Source organism: Podarcis pityusensis (genome assembly GCF_964106645.2).
Source record: "Podarcis pityusensis genome assembly, chromosome: 9".
NCBI classification, from domain to species: Eukaryota; Metazoa; Chordata; class Lepidosauria; order Squamata; family Lacertidae; genus Podarcis; species Podarcis pityusensis.
In genome coordinates, this window is record NC_138034.1 from 64454763 (window position 1) to 64482524 (window position 27762).

Sequence of the window (27762 nt, forward strand, 5' to 3'; positions counted from 1 at the left end):
TTCCATCATTTCTTGGGGTGCAGGGATGTTGCTTATTTGCCACTTTCATTGCCTCTTCCTTTCTCTGGTCCCGTTGCTGAGTCCATGAGGGAACTAGGTGGGGTGGGATATTCTCCAACAGGAGGAGGCCATAGTGGAAGCAGCTGGGTGAGTGTAGTTAGTGTTATAGACAACCAAACCCACTTACCATGTACTGATGGCAATACTGCAAGGTCTAACCAGGTGTGTGCAGACACTTAAGGCACATAGCAGGTTCAGAAACCAAAGCGAGTTGGATGGTCAAACGTCAACATAAGTAAGAAGCTCCACAGAAGAGAGCTGCAAATTGTAATTGCCATTTTTGGGGCAATGCCACCCTAAAAAATCTAGGTGATTGTCTCTGTCCTTTACATATAAACGTAAGAGGAGCCAGCTGCATCAGACTGAAAGACCTATCTAGTCCAGCAATCTGTTTTCCCTAGACCTGGAGAACCTGCCACCTTTGCAGTGAGATTTTTCTTTCTTGGGCTCCATGATCACTGCAGATGGTGACAGCAGTCACGAAATTAAAAGACGCCTGCTCCTTGAGAGAAAAGCGATGACAAACCCTAGTCAGCGTCTTAAAAAGCAGAGACATCACCTTGCCAGCAAAGGTCCGTATAGTTAAAGCTATGGTTTTTGCAGTAGTGATGTATGGAAGTGAGAGCTGGACCATAAAGAAGGCTGATCGCCAAAGAATTGATGCTTTTGAATTATGGTCTGGAGGAGACTCTTGAGAGTCCCATGGACTGCAAGAAGATCAAACCTATCCATTCTGAAGGAAATCAGCCCTGAGTGCTCACTGGAAGGACAGATCCTGGAGCTGAGGCTCCAATACTTTGGCCACCTCATGAGAAGAGAAGACTCTCTGAAAAAGACCCTGGTGTTGGGAAAGATGGAGGGCACAAGGAGAAGGGGACGACAGAGGACGAGATGGTTGGACAGTGTTCTCGAAGCTAACATGAGTTTGACCAAACTGCGGGAGGCAGAGGAAGACAGGAGTGCCTGGTGTGCTCTGGTCCATGGGGTCACGAAGAGTCGCACACAACTAAACAACAACAAGCCTAATTTCATGTGTGTTGTGCATTGGAATTATTGAGCAAGCCTCGGTCCGAAGATTCATGAGAACTCTGTTGAAATATTTGCCTTTGGGTTATTTTCATGCATCATAATAGCAAAGGGAGGAGGAGGTCTTCCTGTGAGCCTGGAAAAGAAGTATTATTGGTTTGAGGTGTGGGGAAAGATAGAAGAGTAATAATAATAATAATAATAATAATAATTTATTATTTATACCCCTCCCATCTGGCTGGGCTTCCCCAGCCACTCTGGGCGGCTTCCAAAAAAAATATTAAAATACTGTAATACATCAAACATTAAAATATTAGCAGAAGGTATGTTTCAATAGCCTGTGTCATTTCAATTTACTTGGTCACTTTGGCCCCACTTGGCTCTGTGATTGATTAAAGTAGAAAAACCTGTTGCTGGGTGGAGATTGCCTGGGAACAGCTGACTCATTGGCAGGTTACTCCTTCTTTATGTGCCACCGCCTTTAAACTGTGACTTCCTGTATTTATGATGACAAGTCTTGGGAGGCACGAAAGCTAATTTGAAAACACACCTTTCTTCGGAACAGATGTGCTGGTGTTGTCAATGTGCCTGAAGCAGAAATTGCAATTTTTGCATTGAAAACACGTGCGAACACAGGTGGCTTTTTCAAATTCCTATTGCCGCATTTCCAGAACTCCAAAGTAGGAGTCAAATTGGACCTGGCAGCAAAAATAGTAATAGATGCCTTAGATCAGGGATAGCCAAACTCCAGGTGTTACTGCACTCCACTTCTGCCTGCCCCAGCCAGGACAGCTAATGGTCAGGGATGATGAGCGTTTAATTTATTATCAGCCCTTCACCAGCAGGACCCAGGGCAGCTTACAAGAATTTTAAAATCCAGTATTAAAACAGTTAAAACAGATTGCTGTCACAGGAATAGGGTAGATTCTGAAAACACACACCTGAGATATCATAGGCCAGGTTAAAGAGGTGCGTCCTCAGCACTCGCTGAAAGGTAGTGAAGATGCCAAACACTCTTCTTTTTTTAAGTTTTTATTTATACTTTTCAAATTTACACATTTCATTAGTTTTACAATCATTTTAACATTTCAGAGTTTGACTTCCTTTTCCCTCTTTTTGCGGTTCCTTAAATTAATTTTTCAAATATCAGCATATCCAAATTCATTTAATTTGCTCATTTAATTATCTACTTAAAATATATACTCTTATGAAACTGCAGGCTAGTACAATAATCCTGCCAATGTTTTTATCTGTTTGTAATTTATCTGTAAATATTCAATAAACCATTTCCATTCTTTTATAAAAAGTTTGTTACCTTGATTTCTTATTCTTTCAGAAAGTTTTGCCATTTCTTACCGTTTTTGTATCCATTCTTCCTTTGCTGGGACTTCTGCTTCTTTCCATTTTGAGGTGAGTAGCATTCTTGCTGCTGTAGTCGCATACATGAATAAATTTCTACACAGTTTAGGTAGTTCTGTCCCTATAATTCCCAAAAGAAAAGCTTCTGGTTTGTTTGTTTTTACAAAGGTTATTTTAAACATCCTTTTCAATTCATTGTATATCATTTCCCAGTAAGCTTTAACCTTACTACAAGACCACCACATATGATAAAAATAACTTTCTTTACATTTCCAACACTTGTTTGATTTAGATTTAAACATGTCCAAAACTGGTTTGAAGTCTATATCGTGATATCAGTTTCGTAATTTTTGACTTGACAATATATCGCGAATCACGATGTGTGAGCGTGCAAAACTCGCCTTATGGTAAAAACCATGAAGCCAGCCAATGTTTCTCTCAATTTCTGCAGCCTCTGCTAACTCTGCCAGCTCAGCTCTCCCCTGCCTCATGCTGGGGTGCAGTGAATCACAAGAGCAGGTGCCAGCAAAAATCACAATGCAGGAAAAACCATAAAACCATCCAATGCCTCTATATAGCTCCATCCTTATTTCAGACACTGCGACATATTGGCGTATCACAGTGTTTAGCTAGTGAGACATCGCCATGTTCAAAAACATCTATCGCCCAGCCCTAGCCCTAGGGCAGGTTACAGCAACCAGAACCATTTAAAACAACTTAGGGTCACAAAAATAAGTTGTGCCAAAAACATACATCACAAGCATCAAAACCCAGTGTAAATAGGTATCATGTATAATGAAGGTGTTAGATGCACTTCTGCAGAGAGGGACAACTTACAAAACATCCTCTGCTTAAATATGTCTCTCAAGGTGATTTGCAGACATGAACAGCTAAAAGACTGTACAAAAAGCAACTGAGAAGAAGCTTTAAAACAATGCCAAATGAAAATCCAAGGCAGAGACCTTTCATCCAGTAGGGGAAACGTGTCAAAACAGAAAGTGTTGTTTTTGGAAAGCATAGGGTGTAGGCACCAACAACAGGAATGCTATTCCACAAAACAAGGCGGCCCCACTGACAGCCCTGCTCTGATTTGCTGTGCAGCCAGCTTCTGATATTTTGGGGGCTGAAAGGACAAATTCCTGCAGAACACACAGAACACAATGACCTACGGGTCACGTAAGGGGTGTGGTGGTCTCAAGTCACCTGGTCCAAACTGTATAGGCATTAAGTACCAAAAGCTGAAACGTGGCCTTGTAGCAGGGTGGCAGCCAGGTGTTAAGATGCTGGTGGTAGTTTGCTCTTCCCACCCACAATAAACCTAGCTGCCATGCGCCGAACAGCCTGCGTCCTCCAGGCAAACCTCAAGGGTAGCCCCACATAGAACACATTGCAGTAATCCAGCCTTAGTTTAACAGTACATGGACAACTGTGGTCAAGCTCTCTTGATCCAGGAACAGCTGTCGCCAGTAAAAGGCACTGCTAGCCATCAAAGACACTCCTGCCTCGCGTGGCAGAGCAGGATTCAGGGGCACTTCCAAATTATGCACTTGTTTAGAGAGAGTGGGGACACGGGTAACGCTGTGGTCTAAACCACAGAGCCTAGGGCTTGCCGATCAGAAGGTTGGCGGTTCGAATCCCCGCGACAGGGTGAGCTCCCGTTGTTCGGTCCCAGCTCCTGCCCACCTACCAGTTTGAAAGTGCACCAGTGCAAGTAGATAAATAGGTACCGCTCTGGCGGGAAGGTAAACGGCGTTTCCGTGCGCTGCTCTGGTTCGCCAGAAGCGGCTTAGTCATGCTGGCCACATGACCCGGAAGCTGTCTGCTGACAAACACCGGCTCCCTCAGCCTAGAGCGCGAGATGAGCGCCCCAACCCCAGAGTCACCTTTGAATGGACTTAACCATCCAAAGGTCCTTTACCTTTTACATATGGTAGTGTGGAACTGCAGAGCAGCGCTACCAACCCTGGGCGTCCTTGCTGCTGACAAGGGCAGGGCTGACCGTGAGCGACGTCAAGGTCAACAGTCGTGCCAGGTTAGTATCAGTGCTGCTGGTGCCCTGCTTCACATCTGCTGTTGCCCCAGCCCAGCTCTGTTTCTGTAGGCAGCAGAAACATGAATCCAAAGGGTCTTCCTCTGCCACAAACAGCTGAATGTTGGGAGATTCATAGAGTTGTAGAGTTGGAAGGGACCCTGAGAATCATGTGGTCCAACCCCCTGCTATGCAGAACTCTCAACTAGACCATACGTGACAGATGGCCATCCAACCTCTGCTTAAAAACCTCTAAGGAAGAAGACTCCACAACCTCCCCATGGAGACCTTTCCACTGTCGGACAGTTGTTCCCGTCCTAGCCTCCAGAGGAGGAGAAAACAAGAGTGACAGCCCTTGAGATGTTTGAAGATGGCTATCCTATCTCCTAGGGACGCAGGTGGTGCTGTGGGTTAAACCACAGAGCCTAGGACTTGCCAATCAGAAGGTCGGCGGTTTGAATCCCCGCAACAGGGTGAGCTCCCGTTGCTCGGTCCCTGCTCCTGCCAACCTAGCAGTTCGAAAGCACCTCAAAGTGCAAGTAGATAAATAGGTACTGCTCCAGCGGTAAGGTAAATGGCATTTCCGTGCGCTGCTCTGGTTCGCCAGAAGCGGCTTAGTCATGCTGGCCAATTGACCCGGAAGCTGTATGCCAGCTCCCTTGGCCAATAGAGCGAGATGAGCGCCGCAACCCCAGAGTCGGCCATGACTGAACCTAATGGTCAGGGGTCCCTTTACCTTTACCTATCCTATCTCTTCCCGGGCTCCTCTTTTCCAGGCTAAACATACCCAGCTCCCTCAACCATTCCTCATAAGGCTTGATCCAGACATTATTCAGGAAGTACATCTTAACACGGTGCATGGTTAAAACTATGGACTTTGCTACCCAGATAGATGTCGTGATGGACGACAACCTGGGTAGCTTTAAAAGATGATAGGGCAAATTTATGAGTGGAGGAAGCTATCGATGGCTACTAACTGCAATGGCTATGTTCTGCCTCAATTATCACAAGTAAGATATGCCTCTGCGTGCCAGCTGCTGGGGACAGCAATAGGGGAGGGTGCTGTTGTGTTTAGGTCCTGCTTTCAGGCTTCCCATAGGCACAAGGACATAAGAAGAAGAGTTTGTATTTGATATCCTGCTTTATCACTACCCGAAGGAGTCTCAAAGTGGCTAACATTCTCCTTTCCCTTCCTCCCCCACAACAAACACTCTGTGAGGTGAGTGGGGCTGAGAGACTTCAGAGAAGTGTGACTAGCCCAAGGTCACCCAGCAGCTGCATGTGGAGGAGCGGAGACACGAAGATTAGGAGTCTACCGCTCTTAACCACTACACCACACTGACAGGTGACAGTACTCTGTTCTCTCAGTGGCCAAAGAGATGCTCATTGGAAGCCCGCAAAGAGTGCCTGAGCACAACAGCACTCTCCTCAACCCATGCTTGTCAGTAATTGGCATTTTCAGAGGCATTCTGCCTCTGGCATAGGCTCAAACACTGAAATCAGGATGCTAAACTAGAAGGAGGAGTCTGTTTCATGCTCTGAAATATGTAAATTGCTCTGATTTGCAAGGTGTATCCCAGTCAACAGGATGTGGATTTCCTGGAGATACATACAAAAGTTTTACTTGAATGCATGCGAGCTAAAGTACGGGTTCCTGTTTTCTTGAAAAGGTCACTAGAATTTGCAGCAAAAAAGGGGAACCGTTTTTCCTCGCTCCCTGTTGTTGTTAGTAGCATGGACTAGGATGTGGTGACCCCAGTCCCTCTTCAGCCAGAGAGTTCAGACAGTGTCCATGGGCAAGTGACTCTTTCAGCCAGACCTACCTTCCAGGGTTGTCGTGATGATGAAGTGGGAAGGAGGAAAAGCCATGTATATATACCATCTCCTTGGAGGAAGTGTGTAGGGGAAATATGATGCACACATACTTTGTGGTTGTCACTCTCCCAGGCTTTTTCTCTGTAGTCTTATCATTCAGATCTGATGCTCGCTCTGCTAATAACTAGGTGGCTTGTGGGAAACAGAAAATGACAAAACGTGGAAGAGAACGGACATGGGGAAAAGTCAATTGCAAACATAAATAGGATTGCTTCAAAGCCTATTAATTCTATCTCCAACATCATTTGAACCCTATCCATGAAAAACGGAGCAGCACAACTCGAGAGCCAGCAAGTCCAGCGTTCATATCATGGCCCACCAAGACAGTTTTTGTTATGCTGTATGTTTATCTTCCTATATTCATAAAAATGTAAGGCTGTCATCACACAGCCCCCATTGGAAGGTTTGCGGTGCCTAATCACAATATTGGGGTGAGGCATTGAGGGAGGGCATAGGGAGGACTGGCAAGCAACATGAGCAGAGGCAGCAAATCTCTCTCTCTCTCTCTCTCTCTCTCTCTCTCTCTCTGTGTGTGTGTGTGTGTGTCTAATCTCACCTGCCTGCCAAATTGCTCAGGGTATTATTCGTATTATTCATGGCGGTCTTCTTTTATCCTCACAACCCTGAGGCTGCCCTCAGGCCCCAAATCTGATCCCTCCAAAAGGCAGCAATCCTAAACCTGTTTTCCTGGGAGTATGCCTTACCAAACATTCAATGCCCAACAACTTTGGGGGGGGGGGTAAACGCTCCCCTCAAGTATTTTATGGGGGAGGCTGAAGGGACCTCAACCCCAGAAGTTGGCTCCTATGGGGCAGATGCTGCAGGTGTGTGGGGGGGTGCTGTATGTGGGTACCCACCACCACCACCAGGTGAAGCTAGACCTTGGCTAGTCTGCTACTGAGGGCTGCACTCTGTACATGCCCAGAGGCACTCTGTTCTGGGTGGCCATGGCACCTATATCCTCAAGCTCAGTCCCCTGGGGGTGGCGAGCCATTTAAGGTCTCGCTAGAGTGTGTGCGTGCGCGCGTGCACGTGGGGGGGTGGGGACTGATGCCGGATCCCCCTGAAGGTGGGAACTCTTCCCCATCCACCTCCAAGATTGCCTCTGCCGCCTGATCTGGGTAGTCCCCTCTGCGCGTCTTTGCGCGTCGGGTGACTGAATCGGAGGGCGGATCGTTTCTTGCCTTTCCCAAAACGCCGCAACAGGAGGCAGGACAGCGCTTGGGACGCAGAAATGCGCGCTCCCTCCTCCTCCTCCTCCTCCACCACCTCCCAGAGGCAGGCATTCAGTGGCAGTAGTAGAAATAGCAGCGGGAGGAGCAAGCGCCGGCGAGGGTCTCCTTTCTCTCGATCTCTCCAAGCGCGCGTAGGGACGCAGGATGCTGCCGCTGCTGGGACTTATCCTGGCGCTTCTCTGCCGGGCTCCGCTGATCAGGGGCTCCTGGGCGGATCCCGGCCAAAGCGAGGCGGCCGTGCTGAGCTTTCAGCTGCCCGAGCAGCCAGCCAGGGAGGTCAGCCCGTTTTTCCTGTCTCTCACCATCGATGCCAACCTAGCCACGGATCCCAGATTCATCACTTTCCTGGGGTAGGTCACGCCAGGCTCGCCGTTTTCTGGTTTCGCCCTCCTTTTTGGGGTGTGTGCGGGATCTTGCCCGCTGCGCCTTACGAGTAGGCTGTTTACCAACGGGGGAAGCTGCACCTGGCGAGCTGCTGCCTGCTTTGCCGCGGATGAAGTTGCCGGAGCTCGGTGCAGGGTTCGGGAGTGAAAATGGAAGTCCCAAGCTGGGTTTTCCCTGAAGTTTTGCATGTGTGAGGGTGTGTGAAAACTTGTTTCAAAGCTGAAAAATCTCTTGCTTGGTTTTTGCCTGCAGCTGAAACTTCCCTTTTTGAAATGCTTTGTCCAAATTTCTTCTAACTAAAGGGCTATAGAAGTCTGAACATGCCAGCCACGAGCTAATACTTTCTGCACTAAGTTTTGCCCATAATTCCTAGTTAGGAAGAGGGGGCCTGTTTTTCTCAGAGTTAAAAGGCACTCTGTATATAATGAGAGGCACAGAAGGTCTCTAACCGCACTGTCAAATTTAGAACATAAGCTCCTCGCAGGCAGAGACCTAAACTTGACATTTCCCTTAGGAAACTCTGTAAAATTCCATATAAACTGATGGCAGTGTAGAAACAATACATCATCTTAAATATGACGTCTCTGGTCCTTCAATTGAAGCAAAGAGATGTAGACATTGCCAAGATTTCAAGTGCTGTTGAAGTGGGAGTTTTTCCAGGTTCTCCTCCTGCCTACAAACTGTTCCTCCAGTGGGCTGTATCAGGGGTCAGCAACCTTTTTCAGCCGTGGGCTGGTCCATCATCCCTCAGACCATGTGGTGGGCCAGACTATATTGTGGGGCAAAAAATGAACGAATTCCTATGCCCCACAAATAACCCAGAGATGCATTTTAAATAAAAGGACACATTCTACTCATATAAAAACACGCTGATTCCTGGACCGTCCACGGGCCAGACTGAGAAGGCGATTGGGCTGGATCCGGCCCATGGGCCTTAAGTTGCCTACCCCTGGGCTATATGCTTGCCTCTTTCTCAATTTCTCGCTGCGGCAGCAAAGGATTTCTTAGAAAGGTCCCCGTAATGACTGTATAAACCTGGAGGTCTATCTCCAGGCCTTGTGCCAGCAGTCAGCCAGGTCGGGTACTTGATGTGAACCCAGGGATTCAGAAGGGCCCCTCCTTGGCCTGACCCAACCTTGAGTTGGCAGGGCTGTATATTTATTCTGTAGCCTGCAGACCTTGATCCTAAAGGTTCAGAGTTTAGGATTGTAAATTGTAACCTTAGAGCGCATTAGATCTCACTAGATAAATAGGGTTAATTAATGTGGAATCCTACACTTGCCACCACAGCAGTTGCTAAAACCCATTTAAAAATAATTGCATCAAAATACATCATACCTACATCACAGAAAAGGCAGTCTACAGCAGAAATCTGAGTGCGTTGTTTATCTCGTCTGACAGGTTACCTGTTTAATGATCACTTGATTGGATTGCCTGGGGAGCCTGGCCAGTCTTTTGTAATGATAAAGACTTAGTTCCTGACCCAGGTCACAGGCTCACACCCTATGCATATCTTAAATGTGCCCTTAAGACAGGATTTGTGAAGGAAAAGACAATGGGGAGGCTTTTCCATTTTCCTTTGACCTTGCAGAGAAAACATTTGGTCAGTTTGGGAATCAAAAATGGTTTCAGGTCGGTCTTCCTGTGCTGATCTATGTACGTGCTTAGTTGGTACACTTATGAACATTTAACATATGTCCAAGACCTCAAAATTCCTATCACACTGCATTGCAGGGGGTTGGACTAGATGATCCTCAGGATCCCTTCCAACTCTAGGATTCTATCGTGCACATGTGACCCCTGCCTTCCATGGCCTTTTTATAGGCACATTGTCATTGTTTTTCTTTATAAGACTCAACCTGTGACACTTTCGTCCTTTCCTAGTTGCCACTTTACCCTCTGGCTGTAGGGTGGCAAGGATGAATGAGTTGGCATCCATGGGATTAAGGAGTTCAAATGCACTTTTAATTATCTGACCATTTTCGCTTTGACGTTTCCTGTGGTTCGCTCCGGGTGCTTTGGCTGGTGAGATATGCCGGGAGAATCCTGTTTCCCCTTGCTGCTGAGATAGCTGACATCTCTTTCTGCTACACGTAGCTGCATTCCAGCAGTTTTAAAATGCATCAAGACATATGTTGTTGTTGTTGTTTTTTGTTAAGTGCAGCCTATATACCTTCTTGTAGTTAGCCTTGGAGCAGCTAAAAGCACTGTATAGATTTTGGGGCTGCCTGGCCACTTGCTCAACCGCCTCTGATTTGGGTTGGTGATGTCAACATTGGCTTGCAAAGCACCAAAGTGTCGGAGGCTCAAAAGGAAGATCACATGCTCTTTTTTCTCTCAAAAGGAAGAGTCCTCAGTTGACTTGCAATATTTTTTGCACATTAATTCATACAATGTGGTGTAGTGGTTAAGAGCAGTATACTCGTAATCTGGTGAACCAGGTTCGCTTCCCCGCTCCTCCACATGCAGCTGCTGGGTGACCTTGGGCTAGTCATACTTCTCTCTGGAGTCTCTCAGCCTCACTCACCTCACAGAGTGTTTGTTGTGAGGGAGGAAGGGAAAGGGAATTGTTAGCTGCTTTGAGACTCCTTAAAGCTAAAGGTAAAGGGACCTCTAACCATTAGGTCCAGCCGTGGCTGACTCTGGGGTTGTGGCGCTCATCTCGCTTTACTGGCCAAGGGAGCCAGCGTACAGCTTCCGGGTCATGTGGCCAGCATGACTAAGCCGCTTCTGGCAAACCAGAGCAGCGCACGGAAACGCCGTTTACCTTCCCGCCGGAACAGTACCTATTTATCTACTTGCACTTTGACGTGCTTTTGAACGGCTAGGTTGGCAGGAGCAGGGACCGAGCAATGGGAGCTCACCCTGTCGCGGGGATTCGAACCACCAACCTTCTGATCAGCAAGTCCTAGGCTCTGTGGTTTAACCCACAGTGCCACCCGCGTCCCTTGAGACTCCTTAGGGTAGTGATAAAGCGGGATATCAAATCCAAACTCCTCTTCTTCTTCAGTGCAATTTGGGTATTGTAAAGGGGTAAAGGGGTGGTTGGAGCAGAGGCGCTGTATTCTAGGGTTGCCATATTTCAAAAAGTGAAAATACTTTTTCACTTTAAAAAAAACAACAACCACCAAATTTTACACTTACGACATGGGTTGCCATACATCCAGATTTCCCCGGACATTACTGGGATTTCTGCCTGGACACTGTTTCCGATGGCCAAATCCTGGCTATGTCCGGGAAATTTCGGAGGTATAGCAACCCTACTGTATTTCCCAGAGCAGAGTTTCAAGCCATGAGCAGTACAGGATAGGAGGTTTTCATACATGCAAAGCCAAATAAGCCATGGTTTTTATTTTTTAAAAAACATTACTGGTAACCACCAGAGAAATCTCCTGGCTGCAGGATTCACAAGAGGCAGAGGTAGCAAAGATATTTATTTACTCTGTTTTATTTTTTTTATCCTGGCTTTTCTTCATGGAACTCAGGGTGTAGTGTACATGGTTTTCCTCTCAACAACCCTGTGGGGTAGGCTAGACTGAGAGATACCAGCTGGCCCAGGGTCTCCCACTGAGCTTTGTTGCTGAATGGGGATTTCATCCTATGTCTCAAATGTCAGACATTTTAACCACTGTGCCACACTGGACAGATCACTGCTGTGCTAGCTGAACACAGATAAGACATGGCGTTTCCAAGCCAATTGATTCTCCAACAGGAACCCAGGTATTGCTCTCCAAAAACATTCCAATTTTAACATTTCAAGCACATTTAGAAGAAGGTTTGTGGCATCTGTCTGGGTGCCTCCAGACAGTTACTCTTTTGCAGGAGGGATTCAAGAACACATGCTGCGAATTTAGGTTTGCACAACTGAAGTAGATTCAAGCACTCTGTCACTCTAGCACAAAAAAATTCACTTAGAAACATTATAACTGGATTTTTGCAGTCGATGATGTGATGGGGAAATGGCACCGGCACCCGCCATGTGGAACGCCCTCCCGTCAGATGTCAAGGAAATAAACAACTATCTGAGTTTTAGATGACATTTGAAGGCAGCCCTGTTTAGGGAAGTTTTTAATGTTTGATCTCTTATTGTGTTTTTAATGTTCTGTTGGGAGCCACCCAGAGTGGCTGAGGAAACCCAGCCAGATGGGCGGGGTATAAATAAATTATTATTATTATTATTATTATTATTATTATTATTATTAGTTTTTGCTGCAAGAGATTTAACACAGCTCCCCTTCTGGAAAGTAAATAAAGGGAGTTTTTTCCCCCCATTCAAAAGGAAGGAGTTAAAACGATTAGCTTCTGAGCATGTGCTAACAGTGGCTACTGGCTTTGGAAGCATAGCCTGATGAAAGCCAACCACACAGGAACAAAACTGGCATATATGCTAACATGTCTCCAGTTTAATTACAGAGTACAAATTTCAGGATCTCAGCTCAGAATACAGCTCAATACTGTGAGAATTCATATGCCAAGTCTGTTATTTCCACTTTGGCAGAATCACTAATATCCGTGTATTGTGTTCTACGCAACTGAGTCAATACCCAGAGTATACCCATTGCAATCAATGGACTTTGATAACTTGAACTCCTTGATTTTAATGGGTCTACTCTGAGTATTGACTCTGGGGATCACCCCTTTCTGTAACATCGGCTACAGATTATTATGCTCCCATTTACCATCCTGAGGTCTAGAAACATGCCAAATATGTCAAACTGTATTTCATATTATGTAATGAATCTGCACACTCCTTATATCTTTGTTCCTCAATTTTACACAGCCTCCTAGCATTTCTTCGTGTACAATGGAAATAGTTTTCATTTCCATGTTCTTTCGCTGGGCGCCCTTTGAACCTTGGCTCTCAAAAGCAGAAGAAAAGTGGAGTAAGAAACAAACTTGTTATCGCTTGTATCAAGCGAGTCCTTTATTTAACTCTGGTATTTTATCAGCTCCAACCAGGAAGTTGTTGGTGGCTGCTGAGCTGCTGTATATTTGCCATTTAGCTGATGAGAGGCGCATATCTGATGCCTTGTGCTTGATCCCACAAAAGAAAGAAAATATATATATTTCATTTATAACGTTACAAGCAGCGTTTGAAACTCCCACTATTCTGGGCGCATTTTGTGACAGGGAATTTCATTAGCGAGAGCAGTTTCTGAGCTCTGGGCGCAGTACTACGCTGAAAATTTCAGATCAAAACTGCAGAGTGGAAGGAAAGGAGGCCCTTTTTCTGCCTCCCTACTTCCAGCTGCTCTCTGAAGACTGGAAAAGAGATCCTCTTAAGAATATTAGTGGGGTGGGCAGGGGAAGGACTACACCATGTGAAAAACGAACATAATATTTTAGCTGCATTTCATTCATTTTCAGCATAATATTCAAACATCAAAATAACAGGGAAAACTAGAAAAAGGGTTCTTGCAAAACTTTGTCCTTGATATGCTATTTTTTCTGTGTGTAGGTGTTGTAAACAAAATCTGCCCTTTTTCCTTTATGGGGTATCCAAGAGCCCATATAGAGTCCTTTATGTAGGTTCCCTATTGGTAGGAAAAAATAACAGAGGCCAACCAGAGAATATTGAGAAGCAAAGCAGCTAGTAAGCCTCATCTTTATTGATTTGTTGCAACAGGGTGCTCCCCTCACCACATGCAGGAGGGAGGAGGAACCTAGAACAATGGTGCGCAAGGCCTTATATAGACATTTTAAATTCCCTGCCCTGGAGCTCAAGACCACCCCTCCAAACATCATACATACATCACAGAAGGCGTGTAACCCAAGACCATAACCCCCAGATACATCATACCTACATCACAGAAAAGGCGGTCTACAGCAGAAATCTAAGTGACTTGTTTATCTCGTCTGACAGGTTACCTGTTTAATGGTCACTTGATTGGATTGCCTGGGGAGCCTGGCCAGTCTTAGTTCCTGAGTCCAGGTCACAGCCTCACACCCTGTTCATATCTTAAGACAGGATTTGTGAAGGAAAAGACAATGGGGAGGCTTTTCCATTTTCCTTTGACCTTGCAGAGAAAACATTTGGTCAGTTTGGGAATCAAAAATGGTTTCAGGTTGGTCTTCCTGTGCTGGTCTATGTACATGCTTGGTTGGTACACTTATGAACATTTAACATATATCTAAGACCTCAAAATTCCTATCACGTAGGGATCAGGAGAGATCTCACCTGATGCCATAGCTGTCAACGTTTCCCTTTTTTTAAGGGAAATTCCCTTATTCCGAATAGGATTCCTCACAAGAAAAGGGAAAAGTTGACAGCTGTGCCTGATGCAATGCACCACCACCACTAATCTACTCCAGTCCAGTAACAGTTTTACCATATGACAAAGTATTAGAGAATCTCTAATATAGTTCAAATAAATGGCCTAGCTCCATGGTTCTTAATCCCGAGTGAGTAGACCAGGCTGCAGTTACCTGGCAGCGAAGGGAAGTGCACTCCACACATGCCCAGAGGCATTGCTTGTTGTTATTCTTTCAGATACTCTGGACGCTGGTGATAGAAACAGATTCTGGAGCTGAATTCTGCTGAATCCTGATCCAGATTAAGCCCTGGGGAGAGGAAATATCTTTAGCAGGGATGTTTAAAAGACATCAAACCCATAGTGGTATATTGTCAGTAAATATAGCAGGCAGGAGAGCTTGAAACTTTGTCTGCATTTTGCTGCTCTTCCTTTCTTAAACAGACACAAGAAGTTTGCTTTGAAGAGAGCCTTTCATGTGATGCTCAAATTGCTGGCGCAAGCTTTGAAACTCTTAAAATTTCTGTATGCCGTCTTTATATTTAGAGTTACAAATATTGCACATGGGCAAAAGAGAAAGAAAGTTGAACACATGATGAGTCACAGGCCACTGCTGTGTCAGGCTTGGCAAAGGAAATCCTCCTAGTGGTTCTCTTCGCTTTCTGTTCCAACAGCCGTGTTCAATTAAACACTTCAGACTGGAGGAGATTGCTCAGCACCAAACCACACACAATGTGGGAGATCTAAGACTGGATCTCCAGGCGTATCTTCCCTCCCAGCTCTCTAACACACAGAGGAAACTGGTCCCATAGGCGACTGATAGGGCAGAAGGTGGGGAGGCCAACAGCAGATGGCGCCAGAGCTAATGGCAAACAGCTCATTCCAGTTTTGTCCCCATCTTACTCCCAGCTGAATTCTACACGTGCAGCACCAAGACTGTGGAGCGGTAGGCTGATACTTGGGTACCACACATAGTTTCTGGAACTACTGAGCAGAGAATAAGGGCACCTCTGGTTGGCCTGTTTATTGAGCATTTATTCTGATTTGTTTCTGGGGAGGTTAGATGATGTTGTGTCAAACTTGGTGTTATCCTACACTTTCCAGCTTGCTTTTCCATTGCTTTCCTTATCACAAAAACTCTAATTGTTTGGGGAAGCAGGTTCATTTCACGAAAGCTCCAAATCAGCTTGAATTGCACTGCCTTAATTTACCAAGTTGTGATTGAACCCCACCCAAAATTGCCACAGTCTAGAAGCGCCTGATATGAACTGAATGAGCTGAATGGATGATGACAAATCAAAGCCAACAGGATGAAAAGGTGTTTCCTTTCAATTTCTCTGCATTCTCACTTTCCCAGCTCTACGAAACTGCGCACATTGGCGCGAGGTTTATCTCCTGGCTTCGTGAGATTTGGCGGCACCAAGACAGACTTCTTGATCTTTGATCCTGAAGAGAAACCAACGGCAGAGGAAGAGGTTTGTCAGAATTTGCTGGCTAAACAAGGTAGGTTGGAGCCAAAAGGTTGCAAGCTGCAGCACACTTACACATGAGCAAGTCTCACCCAAGCACAGAGTCAGAGTAGATGGGCATTGGGTGGCAAAAGCAATTATGAATGCCTTTGATTTTCAGAGATGAAAGAGTGATAGATCATGAAGAATATTCAGCATAAAAACTAGTTGACACCATCCTCTATGCAAAAAGCAGATTCATTTTCCAAGTGTGGATCATTATGCAGTCTCAATGGTATTGCCTCTACACAAGAGGAAGGTATCAAAATGTAGATACATGTAGGTATCAAAATGTATGTATAGGTTGCGGGGGTTGGGACATGGGTGGCGCTGTGGGTTAAACCACAGAGCCTAGGACCTGCTGATCAGAAGGTCAGCGGTTCGAATCCCTGCGACAGGGTGAGCTCCCGTTGCTCGGTCCCTGCTCCTGCCAACCTAGCAGTTTGAAAGCACGTCAAAGTGCAAGTAGATAAATAGGTACTGCTCCGGCGGGAAGGTAAATGGCGTTTCCGTGCACTGCTCTGGTTCGCCAGAAGCGGCTTAGTCATGCTGGCCACATGACCCGGAAGCTGTATGCCGGCTCCCTCGGCCAATAAAGCGAGATGAGCGCCGCAACCCCAGAGTCGACCACGACTGGACCACGACTGGACCTGGATTTATCTACTTGCACTTCGACGTGCTTTCGAACTGCTAGGTTGGCAGGAGCTGGGACCCAGCAACGGGAGCTCACCCCATTGCGGGGATTTGAACCGTCAACCTTCTGGGTTCTCTTTTGTTCGGGGCTTCCATCTTGTTTCACCTGGTGGCAGGTGGGAGTCCTGTCGCGACAGTCTTCAATAAAGACCAAGCCTACTGGCTGCTGTTTTGCTCTGGTATTCCTGGCTGGTGTCCTTGTTTTTTGTCCAAGGGAGCCCTCAGATTTCTCCGTTAACAGTACCTAAAACCCTGGAGAGCTGTTGCCAGTCAGAGTAGACAACACTGAACTAGAGAGACCATTTGTCTGACTCAGATATAGGCTCCTCAGGCCTGCCTTGGCTTTCAGGTTACCCCGACACCCGGCACCTTTCGCTTTAGGAAATTAGGGAGGCAGCTTTTCCGCAAGGAAAACTGAGCACAGGAAAACCTGCTCTCTCCTGAGTTGGCTGAAACAACAAAAGCCAGGCTCCCTCTGTTAGTGGCATTAATGGTTGCTATCAATCTGTGAGGCCAAGTGGGGGGGGGGGGAATATTATCTGTTCTAGAACCTCTGCACAGGCTTTTCATAGATGGGTGTCAGCAGTCCTATTATACTAACTGTAAATGTCAATTTCATCCAGTTTCTGGCACTGGGAGCTGCTGACAAGGCTGTATTCTTACACAGGGCCTCTTGGCGTCTTTTGCAAGGGCCTCCCCCAGGCACTCTGCACACGAGATAAAGCAAAATTAACACAATCCTTGACAGTGCTGCTGGTTCTTTCCAAGACTATCAGGCAACTGATACTCTTTGCTAGGGGATGGTCTTGCCCCGAAGAATTCGGGAAAATCCATATTGGATAGGACTGCGAACTGAAAGAAGTTTTGATGAGTTTAGAGTCAGATTTTAGTCGATGGATCTATCGATTTTTTAAATTGCAATTTTTTTGACATTATTGCAGCGTTCCAATACTCGATTGCATTTCATAGAACTGTAAATAAGTAATAAACACCCACAAGATATTAAAGAGAAAAACAACTACCAGACTTTTAGAAGACATCTGAAGGCAGCCCTGTTTAGGGAAGCTTTCAATGTTTATTTTTTTTTAAAAAAAATTAGAATTTGCATTTTATTTATTTGTTAACATTCTTTTATTACATTGGTAAATGTCATATTACATTACAGGACTTACTATAATATAATTTCCAACATGTATACAAAAATTATATACAAATTTTATATACTTAGAAAGGAAATGAAACAAAAAAAAGAAAGAACAAAGAGAAAAAACAAAAACAATCCCCCCCAAATCATATACATACCAACACACTAGACTTCCTGTCTATCCTGTTGTATATTCCTTTTTTACAAATGAACGTACGCTTATTATTATATATTTCTTTAGGGAAGCTTTTAATGTTTAATAGACTATTGTATTTTAATATTCTGTTGGAAGCCGCCCAGAATGGCTGGTGAAACCCAGCCAGATGGGAGGGGTATAAATAATAATAAATAATAATAATAATAAATATTATATTATTATTATTATTATTATTATTATTATTATTATTATTAAAGTTGGGAGGGACCCTGAGGGTCATTATTCCAGCCTCCTGCAATACAGGAATATGCAAGTGGGCCATACAGGGATCGAACCTGTGACCTTGGTGTTTTTAACACCAAGCTCTGGGGTGTCTGGGAGGTTCCTCATAAGGGAATACGCCCCTTGGACTTCAAAAGGTTCCCTGTTCCTGCTGGTGAGATTATCGCCCTGAAACACTGATCACTGTTGTGTGTTTTCTTTCTTTCTCTCTCCTTCTCTCTCTGCTGCCACAGATGCTGCAGATGTCTGTGGATTCAGATCGACGCCTATGGACGTCATAGAGCAACTGCAGTCTCAGTGGCCTTTCCAGGAAATGGTCATCCTCTGGGAGGAATCCAGGAAGAGGCCCCGAAACACAACCATTACGCGTAAGACGCCTGCAATCACCACGCGCTAATTGGAAGGTCTCTCTCTTCGCTGTTTGCTGAAAATGACGGGGTCTGGAAACTTAATGAGCTCTGCTAATTACCTTTACATTTAAAGGTAAAGGGACCCCTGACCGTTAGGTCCAGTCGTGGATGACTCTGGGGTTGCGGCACTGATCTCGCTTTATTGGCCAAGGGAGCCGGAGTACAACTTCCGGGTCATGTGGCCAGCATGACTAAGCCGCTTCTGGCGAACCAGAGCAGCGCACGGAAATGCCATTTACTTTCCCACCAGAGTGGTACCTATTTATCTACTTGCACTTTGACGTGCTTTTGAACTCCTAGGTTGGCAGGAGCAGGGACCGAGCAACGGGAGCTCACCCCATCGTGGGGATTCAAACTGCCGACCTTCTGATCAGCAAGCCCTAGGCTCAGTGGTTTAGACCACAGCACCACCCACCCCACCTTTACCTTTAGGGATAAGCAAACCAATAACAAGAGGAGTACATGTGACTCCTGGCATAACTGCTGCTCCAAAGGGCCTCCTTGTCATGTCCTCCCTTGCTGAATACCCTCCTGCAGCAATGGCGGGTTCTCTGGTTCTTGCCCCTCTCCTAATGGAGAGGAAAAGAGGCACCATCTATGTATGCAAGTCGACGATGGTACTAAAACTGCAAGAACAGGGCTAAGACAATGAGTAGCTGTTGAGTGTAAGGAAAAAACTGGATCTGGAGGCTTCCAGAGAACCTGTTTATTGAGCACAAAATAGCTGCTCTTTGAAACCTTCTTGTGGCAATCTTCTTGTGGAGCTTTGTGTATAGCACCAGCTCATTTGGGGTAGGTGTCTCCTGAATCTTTCTTTTTAATTATTGTTTACCATCTTTATTGACAATTCAAAAAGTACATAAATATATGTGTACTAAACATGGTGAGACGTAAATAAAAGAGAGAGAAATAAAACGAGAAACAGAACCTGTGTAGAAGGGAAAATAAAGGGAGGGGTGTGGGAACCCAAAACTGTATATTTTACAAAGTTGTTGTGCTTCGCCAGATCTTAGCCTATTACAGTGGTGCCTCGCAAGACGAAAATAATCTGTTCCGCGAGTCTCTTCGTCTAGCGGTTTTTTTGTCTTGCAAAGCAACCCTATTAGCGGCTTAGCGGATTAGCGCTATTAGCAGTTTAGCGGCTATTAAAGGCTTAGCGGCTTAGAAAAAGGGGGGGAGTGAAAAAAATCGCAAGACTTGCAAGACGTTTTCGTCTTGCGAAGCAAGCCCATAGGGAAATTCGTCTTGCGAAGCGCATCGAAAAACGGAAAACCCTTTCGTCTAGCGGGTTTTTCATCTTGCGAGGCATTCGTCTTGCAGGGCACCACTGTACAGTATTTGTAAGAACGGATTCCAAATATCATTGAATTTGTCCATGGCAAGTCTGCCTTTTGTTCGCAAGTTGTTCATATGTTGTGAGTTTGTATAAGTCTTCAATCCAATCGTAGAAGGGAGCCGCATTTTTATTTTTCCAATTCATCAGTATCAGTCTTTTTGCTGTGATAAGGGCATGGAGAGTCCACTCACATTGTCCTTTTGTAAGGTTCCATGTGCTGGATATATACGTAATTCAAGAGGATATTTTGCTCTGTAAATGTAAGGGGTAGTTTTTAATTCTGAAAGTAGATCGCAGTCTCTTGAGAGTTGGCCACCCTGCTCTTACAGGAATCAACACCTTTTGTCATGTTAACGCCTCAATCCCAGGAGAAGACCTGGGTTGAAAAGGAAGCTTAGCCTATGCTTTCCCATTGGCCTGCAATCTTCCCTTCAATACTCCACATAATCAGAAATCCTACCATTTATTAATTTAATTAATAATTGGGTCTCCCCCAATCTGCAACAAAAGATATTCTTTTTTAAGAGAAAAAAGAATAACAAGCAGAAAATTACAAATACTTTTTTTCTGGACTCTGGACTGCAATTAAACTTTACAACATGTAACCCTATGCATTAATCTTCTTTTCACAACTGTATATAACGAACTTCGCAGTTGCTGCTTCCACCCCAATATCCACACATTTGTTAGATGCTGTTTCAGACTGTGCGAACTTGGGCCAAACTAGAGGATAAGAAAAATGTATAACTGTGGTTCGTGCAATTTTTTTTATTATTTTAAGCAGCCACTGTAGGTCCCTTCCAACTCTACATTTTTATGATTTTGTGATTCATCTTCGCTGGTGGACCTTCTCCAGTGAGATGATTTTTCTGACCTAGGATTCCGGTGGGGAGGAGTTTTTTCCTGGGATTTCCTCCTCGTAACATGACCCTTTGTCCTTATTTTCCCACCTGCTCACAGGAAGTACAGTGGATATTCTGTACGACTTTGCACGCTGCGCCAATCTGCACCTGATCTTTGGACTCAACGCTTTGCTGAGGAGAGGCAACCAGTGGGACAGCTCAAACGCCCAGCTGATTTTGAATTATACTGAATCCCAGAATTACGACATGGATTGGGAACTTGGGAATGGTAGGTTTCAGATTTGAGCGTGCTCTTGTGTTGGCAGTACGCAAATACATATTGGGGGGGCAAAGGGGGAGAGGGAAGAAAACCCATAAGCTCCTCTTCCCTAAATTCAGCCCTGCAAAATTACATGCCATGTCAAGGATTTATTTTTTATTTTTTTATTTTTATTTTTTTAACACAATGATTTTATGCACCCCTCACAGCTTTGTGAAGTGATGCCTCCAGGACAGAAGACAGCAGCAACAACAAAATAAATTGTTACATCGCTTTGAAATGTTTAATGCAGAGCTTTCCAAACATTTCATGTTGGTGATACACTTTTTAGACATGCATAATCATCATCATCATCTATTTATTTATACTCCACCCATCTGGGTGGGTTTCCCCAATCACTCTGGGCAGCTCCCAGCAGAATATTAATTAAAAAAGCGATAAAACATCAAACATTAAAAACTTCCCTAAGCAGGGCTGCCTTCAGATGTCTTCTAAAAGTCAGATAGTTGTTTATTTCCTTGACATCTGATGGGAGGGTGTTCCACAGTGTGGGTGCCACTACCGAGAAGGCCCTCTGCCCGGTTCCCTATAGCTTCACTTCTCGTAGTGAGGGAACTGCCAGAAGGCCCTCGGAGCTGGACCTCAGTGTCCGGGCAGAACGATGAGGTGAAGACACTCCTTCAGGTATACTGGACCAAGGCCTTTTAGGGGTTTAAAGATCAGCACCAACACTTTAAATTGTGCTCGGAAATGTACTGGGAGCCAATGTAGGTCTTTCAGAACCACTATTATATGGTCTCAGCATCATTTTGCGACACTGTAATTCAGTTTTATTAGCAAACCGGAGGTTAAACTAACCCATTTCTAGCCCTGGGAGGACACATTAATGTCTCTCAACACACAGTTTGGAAAGCTCTGGTTTAATGGAAAGCAATTCAGTGAAAGAAAGGGAAAAAATCCATCACAGTTTAGATGCTCAGGTAATCTGAGATACCGCCTTACCCCTTAGATAAAACTGAGTCTCACATATCTTTAGTTCCAAATGTTCCTTTGGAATAGTAAAGTTTGATATTTAACATTCTGTACTTCTGGTTGATTACTGCCACTGTGCAAATTCTGAATGAGTCACACAGCTTTGAGAGCCATCTAAGGATGTTTACGCTTTCTACAGAGCCCAACAGCTTCAGGAAGAAGTCTGGCATTTATATCGATGGCTCCCAGCTAGGACAGGACTTCATACAACTACGTCAGCTGTTGGACAGCTACAGCAGCTACAGAAATGCCAAGCTCTATGGGCCTGATGTAGGTCAACCTCGGAAGCATACTCAGAAGTTGCTAAGGAGGTAAAAATAAAATCACCAGCATCATTTGACTTGATAGATCAACAATGCAATATTCTGCCCCACTTCAGAACATAACAAATAACCATTGTTGGCTTTAGCCGTGATTTGTTGCCTTAATGCTGATTGAGATCGCTAGGCCTGGGCAGGGCGCAATTTTCTTTGCAGTTTAGATAAAATGTTGTTTCTGAGACAAAATGGACAAGGTTACAGTAGAGCAGAGCAGCAAAACCACAGACCCAATACTGATCTGGATGTCTAAAAAGTATAATACGGAGTATAGCTAATCATTCTAAGGCAGCTTCCTAAATTTATATGTTCCAACGTCTGTTTTGCTGGATTACAGTTCCCACAGTTTTGTAGCTCCCTTAGAATTTGAGGAAAAGCAGAGGAGGTAGTAAATTTAACCCTTGTTGTTTTGCAGCTTCCTGAAATCAGGAGGAAAAGTAATTGATTCTGTCACATGGCATCAGTAAGTACTGAGTTCATATTCAGCAACTCGTTACCCAGGCATTACGGCAGCATGTGTCAAAACATTTACCAGAAACTGCAGGAGGGAACAGTGCTGTTGTGCTCAGGTCTTTTTGGGGGAACTGTCCTGCCATTTTGAAAGCAAGATGCTCAACAAAATGGATGCTTTGCCTGATCCAGCAGGGCTTTTCTTAGCATACGCCTAGTTCAGAGAAATATTAAGTCGATGATAACTGCGGAGAAAATATGAAGAAAACCAGGAGGAAAACCATTTTGTTTTTGTTTGTTTCTAAAAGTATGTACTGTATTTTTCGCTCCATAGGGCGCGCTGGACCATAGGGTGCACCTAGTTTTTAGGGGGGGGGGGAATAAAGAAAAAAAAATATTCCCCCAACCCCAGCCCCCAGAACAGGCAGCTATCCGCAAGCCTTCCGAGTGCAGCGGGAACTCCCACTGGGCTCCAAAGGCTTGCGGATAGCTGCCTGAAGCCTGGAGAGTGAGAGGGGTCAGTGCGCACCGACCCCTCTTGCTCTCTTGGCTTCAGCGAAAGCCTGCATTCGCTCCATAGGAAGCACACACATTTCCGCTTCATTTTTGGAGGGGAAAAAGTGCGTCCTATAGAGCGAAAAATACTGTATATGCTGCCCTCACAAAATATCAGGCTAGTGTATTAAAACATAAAAAAACCATTAAAAGCACTACAGAACAATAATTGAAATGACTGGCTACTCAAGAATGTATCATAGAATAGACTCATAGAATTGTAAGGGATCCTGCGGGTCATCTTGTCCACCCCTCTGCAATGCAGGAATCTCAGCTAAAGCATCCATGACAGATGCTTGAAAGTCAGAAAGCAAGGGTGGCTGTCACTTCTGTGCTAGGAGAGTGTTCCACCGTGACATTAAATGCCCGACTTCTTGTTGAGGTAATTTGGGCTTCTGTAACAAAATGGACACCTATCAGCTCTCTTCCGGGTGATCTCTAATAGGACTTATGCACCCAAATTGTGCAGGACTTCTTGTATCAACACAAGAGCCTTTTCCAGCACCGGTGTAAATTATGGGTGGACTTATGTCAAATATCTCGATTTTGCAGCTATTATCTGAATGGCCGAACTGCTACCAGAGAGGATTTCCTGAGCCCTGATGTGCTGGACACTTTCATTACAGCCGTACAAGAAGAACTCCAGGTAATCGGGAGTCTGTGTAGGTGGCTGGGCAGCTCATCTATTCCTCCTAATTTAAAGTTGCCAATCTCCCAGGCTCAAGTCCCTGAATTGACTCACCTTTCTATGCTTTGATTTCACATTCTCTAGCTTGTTGACGACACTGTCCCAGGCAAGAAAGTTTGGCTGGGAGAAACTAGTTCAGCCTATGGAGGGGGTGCTCCTCAGCTGTCCAATACGTATCTCGCTGGTTTTATGTAAGTAAAATAATATACGTTCCCACGAGCTCTGCTTTCCTTCTGTGGAATACCAGGATCTTGTTGCGTGTCAAGACCCCATAGCCACCCCCTTGCACAAGGACACGGATATTAGGTTTATGTTACTGGGCAAATTTGGCCACAACTTTATTGATTACAGAATGTGAGCTGTATTGGCTTAGGCATTGAATGGACCCGACTATATCTGACTCCTGCCTGATGCGCAGGAAGTCCGGTAAGGGTAAACCACCGGAAGGGAGAGCCCTGTCGATGCAGACCAACTCAAGCTCCCCCTGGTGTTCCTGTCGGGGTTGTGTCATGGCCCTAGCCCCCGACCCGGGCTTTGGACAAGATCAACACCCCCAGATTCCTTTAACGGAATACCCTTAAGCTTGGAGGGGCAGGTGATGGCCACACCTCCCCTCCCCCATCACAAGGTCAAACAATGCCTAACAGCAACCCTAACAAAGTTGTGACGATTGCTACGAGGTAGGCAAAAACCACATGGCCAGTGCCAATTTGCCAAGTGGAAAAATTCCTACCAGGCCCCTCAATGGCGACCAAGCGAGGTCCACAACAAGGCCAGTGCCTAAACCTGCAAAATAGGGAGGGAGGGCAGGTGATTGAGGAAGAGAGCCAAAGAGGAAGCCCTCTGGCTCGCACCTCTGATTTAAACAGTCCCAGCCACACACCCCCGGCCAGCGGATTGGCTGGCCGGGCTCTGACATGACCGAGATCCCCCGGTGGGGAGTGGGTGGCCACGTGGTCCACCGCAACTCCTCCCCACTGGGAAGTGGAGCGGATTTCTCTACCAATGCCCTAGAAGCCCTTCCTTTGATCAAACAGGAGAAGCTGTTGTGATCATTGATGCCCATAAAGCTATTCATGTCTAGTAGCTATGGTGGCTATATTCTGCAGTAATGTTTCTGAGTACCAGTTGCTGGAAACTGTTGGGTGTAGTGAAGGGTTAACCTTCTGTGTCTCGAGGCTGAGAGGAGGCGCTTACAAGGGAAGTAAGCCAGGACGTGACGAAAGCAGCTTGGAATGCTGTGAGTGTGAGTGAAAAGTGAAAGCAGTTTTGTTACACAGCTGCAAGCTGAGAGAAGGACGCAAAATGCAGCTTCAATCAGATGGTGTTTCTGGATTGTAAATATGCTACTTTTGAGCAAATAAAGTGCTATTAGGAAAGAAGAAACGTGTGGGACTCCTTTACTGCCCTTTCTACACGAACTGCTGTGCAATTCTGCTAATTGCTTTACGACCTGCAGAGGAGTGCAGGGGAGCGTGCCGGACGCCAAGAGTAAAGCAATCAATCAGAATTGCACAGCAGTTCGTGTAGAAAGGGCAGTAAAGGAGTCCCACAGAAACCACAGGAGGAAAGAGGGCTCTTGTGCTCAGGTTCTGCTTTTAGGCTTCCCAGAGGCATCCGGTTGGCCATTGTGAGAACAGGATGCCAGACCAGATGAGCCACTGATCTAAGCCAGCAGGCTCCTCTTACGTCCTGATCTGCTTGCACAACCCCCCCAACACATCAGTGGGAACCACAGAAAACATTCTGCCTCTCCCCCGCTCCACCCTTTAGTGGTGTTTTAGGGTCTTTTCCAGGTCCGGTGCCATGCGCATGTGCACAATTATGCGCCAATAGGTTGTTGCCTGTACAACCATGAGCGTTCATCCTGAATCCATCCAGATTTGTTCATATTTCCCAATCATTTCCCTAACCACAAAAAGTCAGTTTCTTTTCACCCAAGTTTCCTAGCAATTGCTTGAATCTCTCCCATTAAACGCTAACATTCTGGAGGTTCCCTAACATTGGCATCGACCAGCAACACCTGGCTTCTAGAAACTCACCATGCCATATGGCGAATCAGAAAGGAGACGAATTAGATACCAGGACTCATTTTATTTAAGACCAAACCCAAATCCTCCCCCCCCCCTATTGTGGAGCCCATTTATCCTCCTGTATGAGGAATCAAGCTTTTTGTGTTACCCTACCCAGTACCTGACAGGGACGCGGGTGGCGCTGTGGGTTAAACCACAGAGCCTAGGATTTGCTGATCAGAAGGTCGGTGGTTCGAATCCCTGCGACGGGGTGAACTCCCGTTGCTCAGTCCCTGCTCCTGCCCACCTAGCAGTTCGAAAGCACGTCAAAGTGCAAGTAGATAAATAGGTACAGCTCCGGTGGGAAGGTAAATGGCGTTTCCGTGCGCTGCTCTGGTTCGCCAGAAGCGGCTTAGTCATGCTGACTACATGACCTGGAAGCTGTACGCCGGCTCCCTTGGCCAATAAAGCGAGATGAGCGCCGCAACCCCAGAGTCGGTCACACCTGGACTAATGGTTAGGCGTCCCTTTACCTTTACCCAGGACCTATGATGGCAGCATGTTGAACTGCTGTGCAACTGAGAAAGTTTCATAAGGTGACAGTAACAGAAGCTGGTCTGCTTAGATATCTCATCATCTGTTTTGTTTCTCTTATGGGAAAAAAACCACACTAAGGGAATTTGGGAGCTATGGGTCTGCATACTGCTGTGAAATTCTGTATTGAAGGACAGGCACTTCAATTTAAGGACCTCTCATGTCCCTGCCAAGAACTGAGAATGCTTTTCTACAGCGTTCTCTCTGCTCCTCTCAACTACTTATTAAAGGTCATGGTTACAATGCTGCCAGAAAAAACACCTGCCTTTTCTGACCTTATAACTATTGAATGTATTAATTTTTTTTTAAGCACCACTTCTGATGTTTGCATCAGCTCTTGTTTCTGCCTTGCACGTAGAACAAAACATCACACCTCTTTAGTTAGAACAGATGCCACTCCCAATTCTTTTCAGGTTGCTTGAATTGAAGTTTTCTTTATTTCTTGCTCCTCCCCCCCTCTACTTTTGTTACACAGGTGGCTGGACAAACTTGGTCTGTCTGCCAAACTGGGCATTGACGTGGTGATGAGACAGGTTTTGTTTGGAGCAGGAAGCTATCATCTGGTGAACGCCAGCTTTGAACCTTTGCCAGTACGTATACCTCTAATAATAAATATAATAATAATAATTTATTATTTATACCCCGCCCATCTGGCTGGGTTTCCCCAGCCACTCTGGGCGGCTTCCAACAGAATATTAAAATACAATAACCTATTAAACATTAAAAGCTTTCCTAAACAGGGCTGCCTTCAGATGTCTTCTAAAAGTCTGGTAGTTGTTGTTCTCTTTGACATCTGGTGGGAGGGCATTCCACAGGGCGGGTGCCACTACCGAGAAGGCCCTCTGCCTAGTTCCCTGTAGCTTTGCTTCTCGCAATGAGGGAACCGCCAGAAGGCCCTCGGCACTGGACCTCAGTGTCCGGGCAGAACGATGGGGGTGGAGATGCTCCTTCAGGTATACTGGACTGAGGCCATTTAGGCCTTTAAAGGTCAGCACCAACAATGAACAGTGAATAAAACAATGAACAGGGTGGTGATACAATGAGTCCTGCAATCGACACAAGATAATATCACCATGGCAAGTATCTGTAAACAAACGATAAGCGTCCATAAAAATGGCAAAAGTAGCTTCTTTCCCAAATAGGTTTTATCTTAAACAATAGCAAACACAGTAAATACGTTTGTAACAGTATGTAGACAGCATGTAAACGACTTAAAGCAGGAGCATCTCTGTCCCCATCTGCA

The 27762-nt window shown here is 45.5% G+C and overlaps 1 protein-coding gene across 1 annotated transcript in view; it reads left to right on the forward strand.

Moving 5' to 3' along the window:
• Positions 1-7667: 7667 nt before the first annotated feature.
• The window catches only part of HPSE (heparanase), a 28219-nt gene continuing 8124 nt past the window's right edge, over positions 7668-27762 (forward strand). Inside the window, exons 1-9 of the mRNA XM_081020916.1 lie at positions 7668-7934; positions 15577-15722; positions 18237-18371; positions 20710-20880; positions 22043-22214; positions 22636-22683; positions 23778-23871; positions 23998-24104; positions 26995-27109. Of these exons, the coding sequence (XP_080877042.1) occupies positions 7729-7934; positions 15577-15722; positions 18237-18371; positions 20710-20880; positions 22043-22214; positions 22636-22683; positions 23778-23871; positions 23998-24104; positions 26995-27109 (1194 nt within the window). The 5' untranslated portion in view covers positions 7668-7728. The remainder of the gene's footprint in view (positions 7935-15576; positions 15723-18236; positions 18372-20709; positions 20881-22042; positions 22215-22635; positions 22684-23777; positions 23872-23997; positions 24105-26994; positions 27110-27762) is intronic.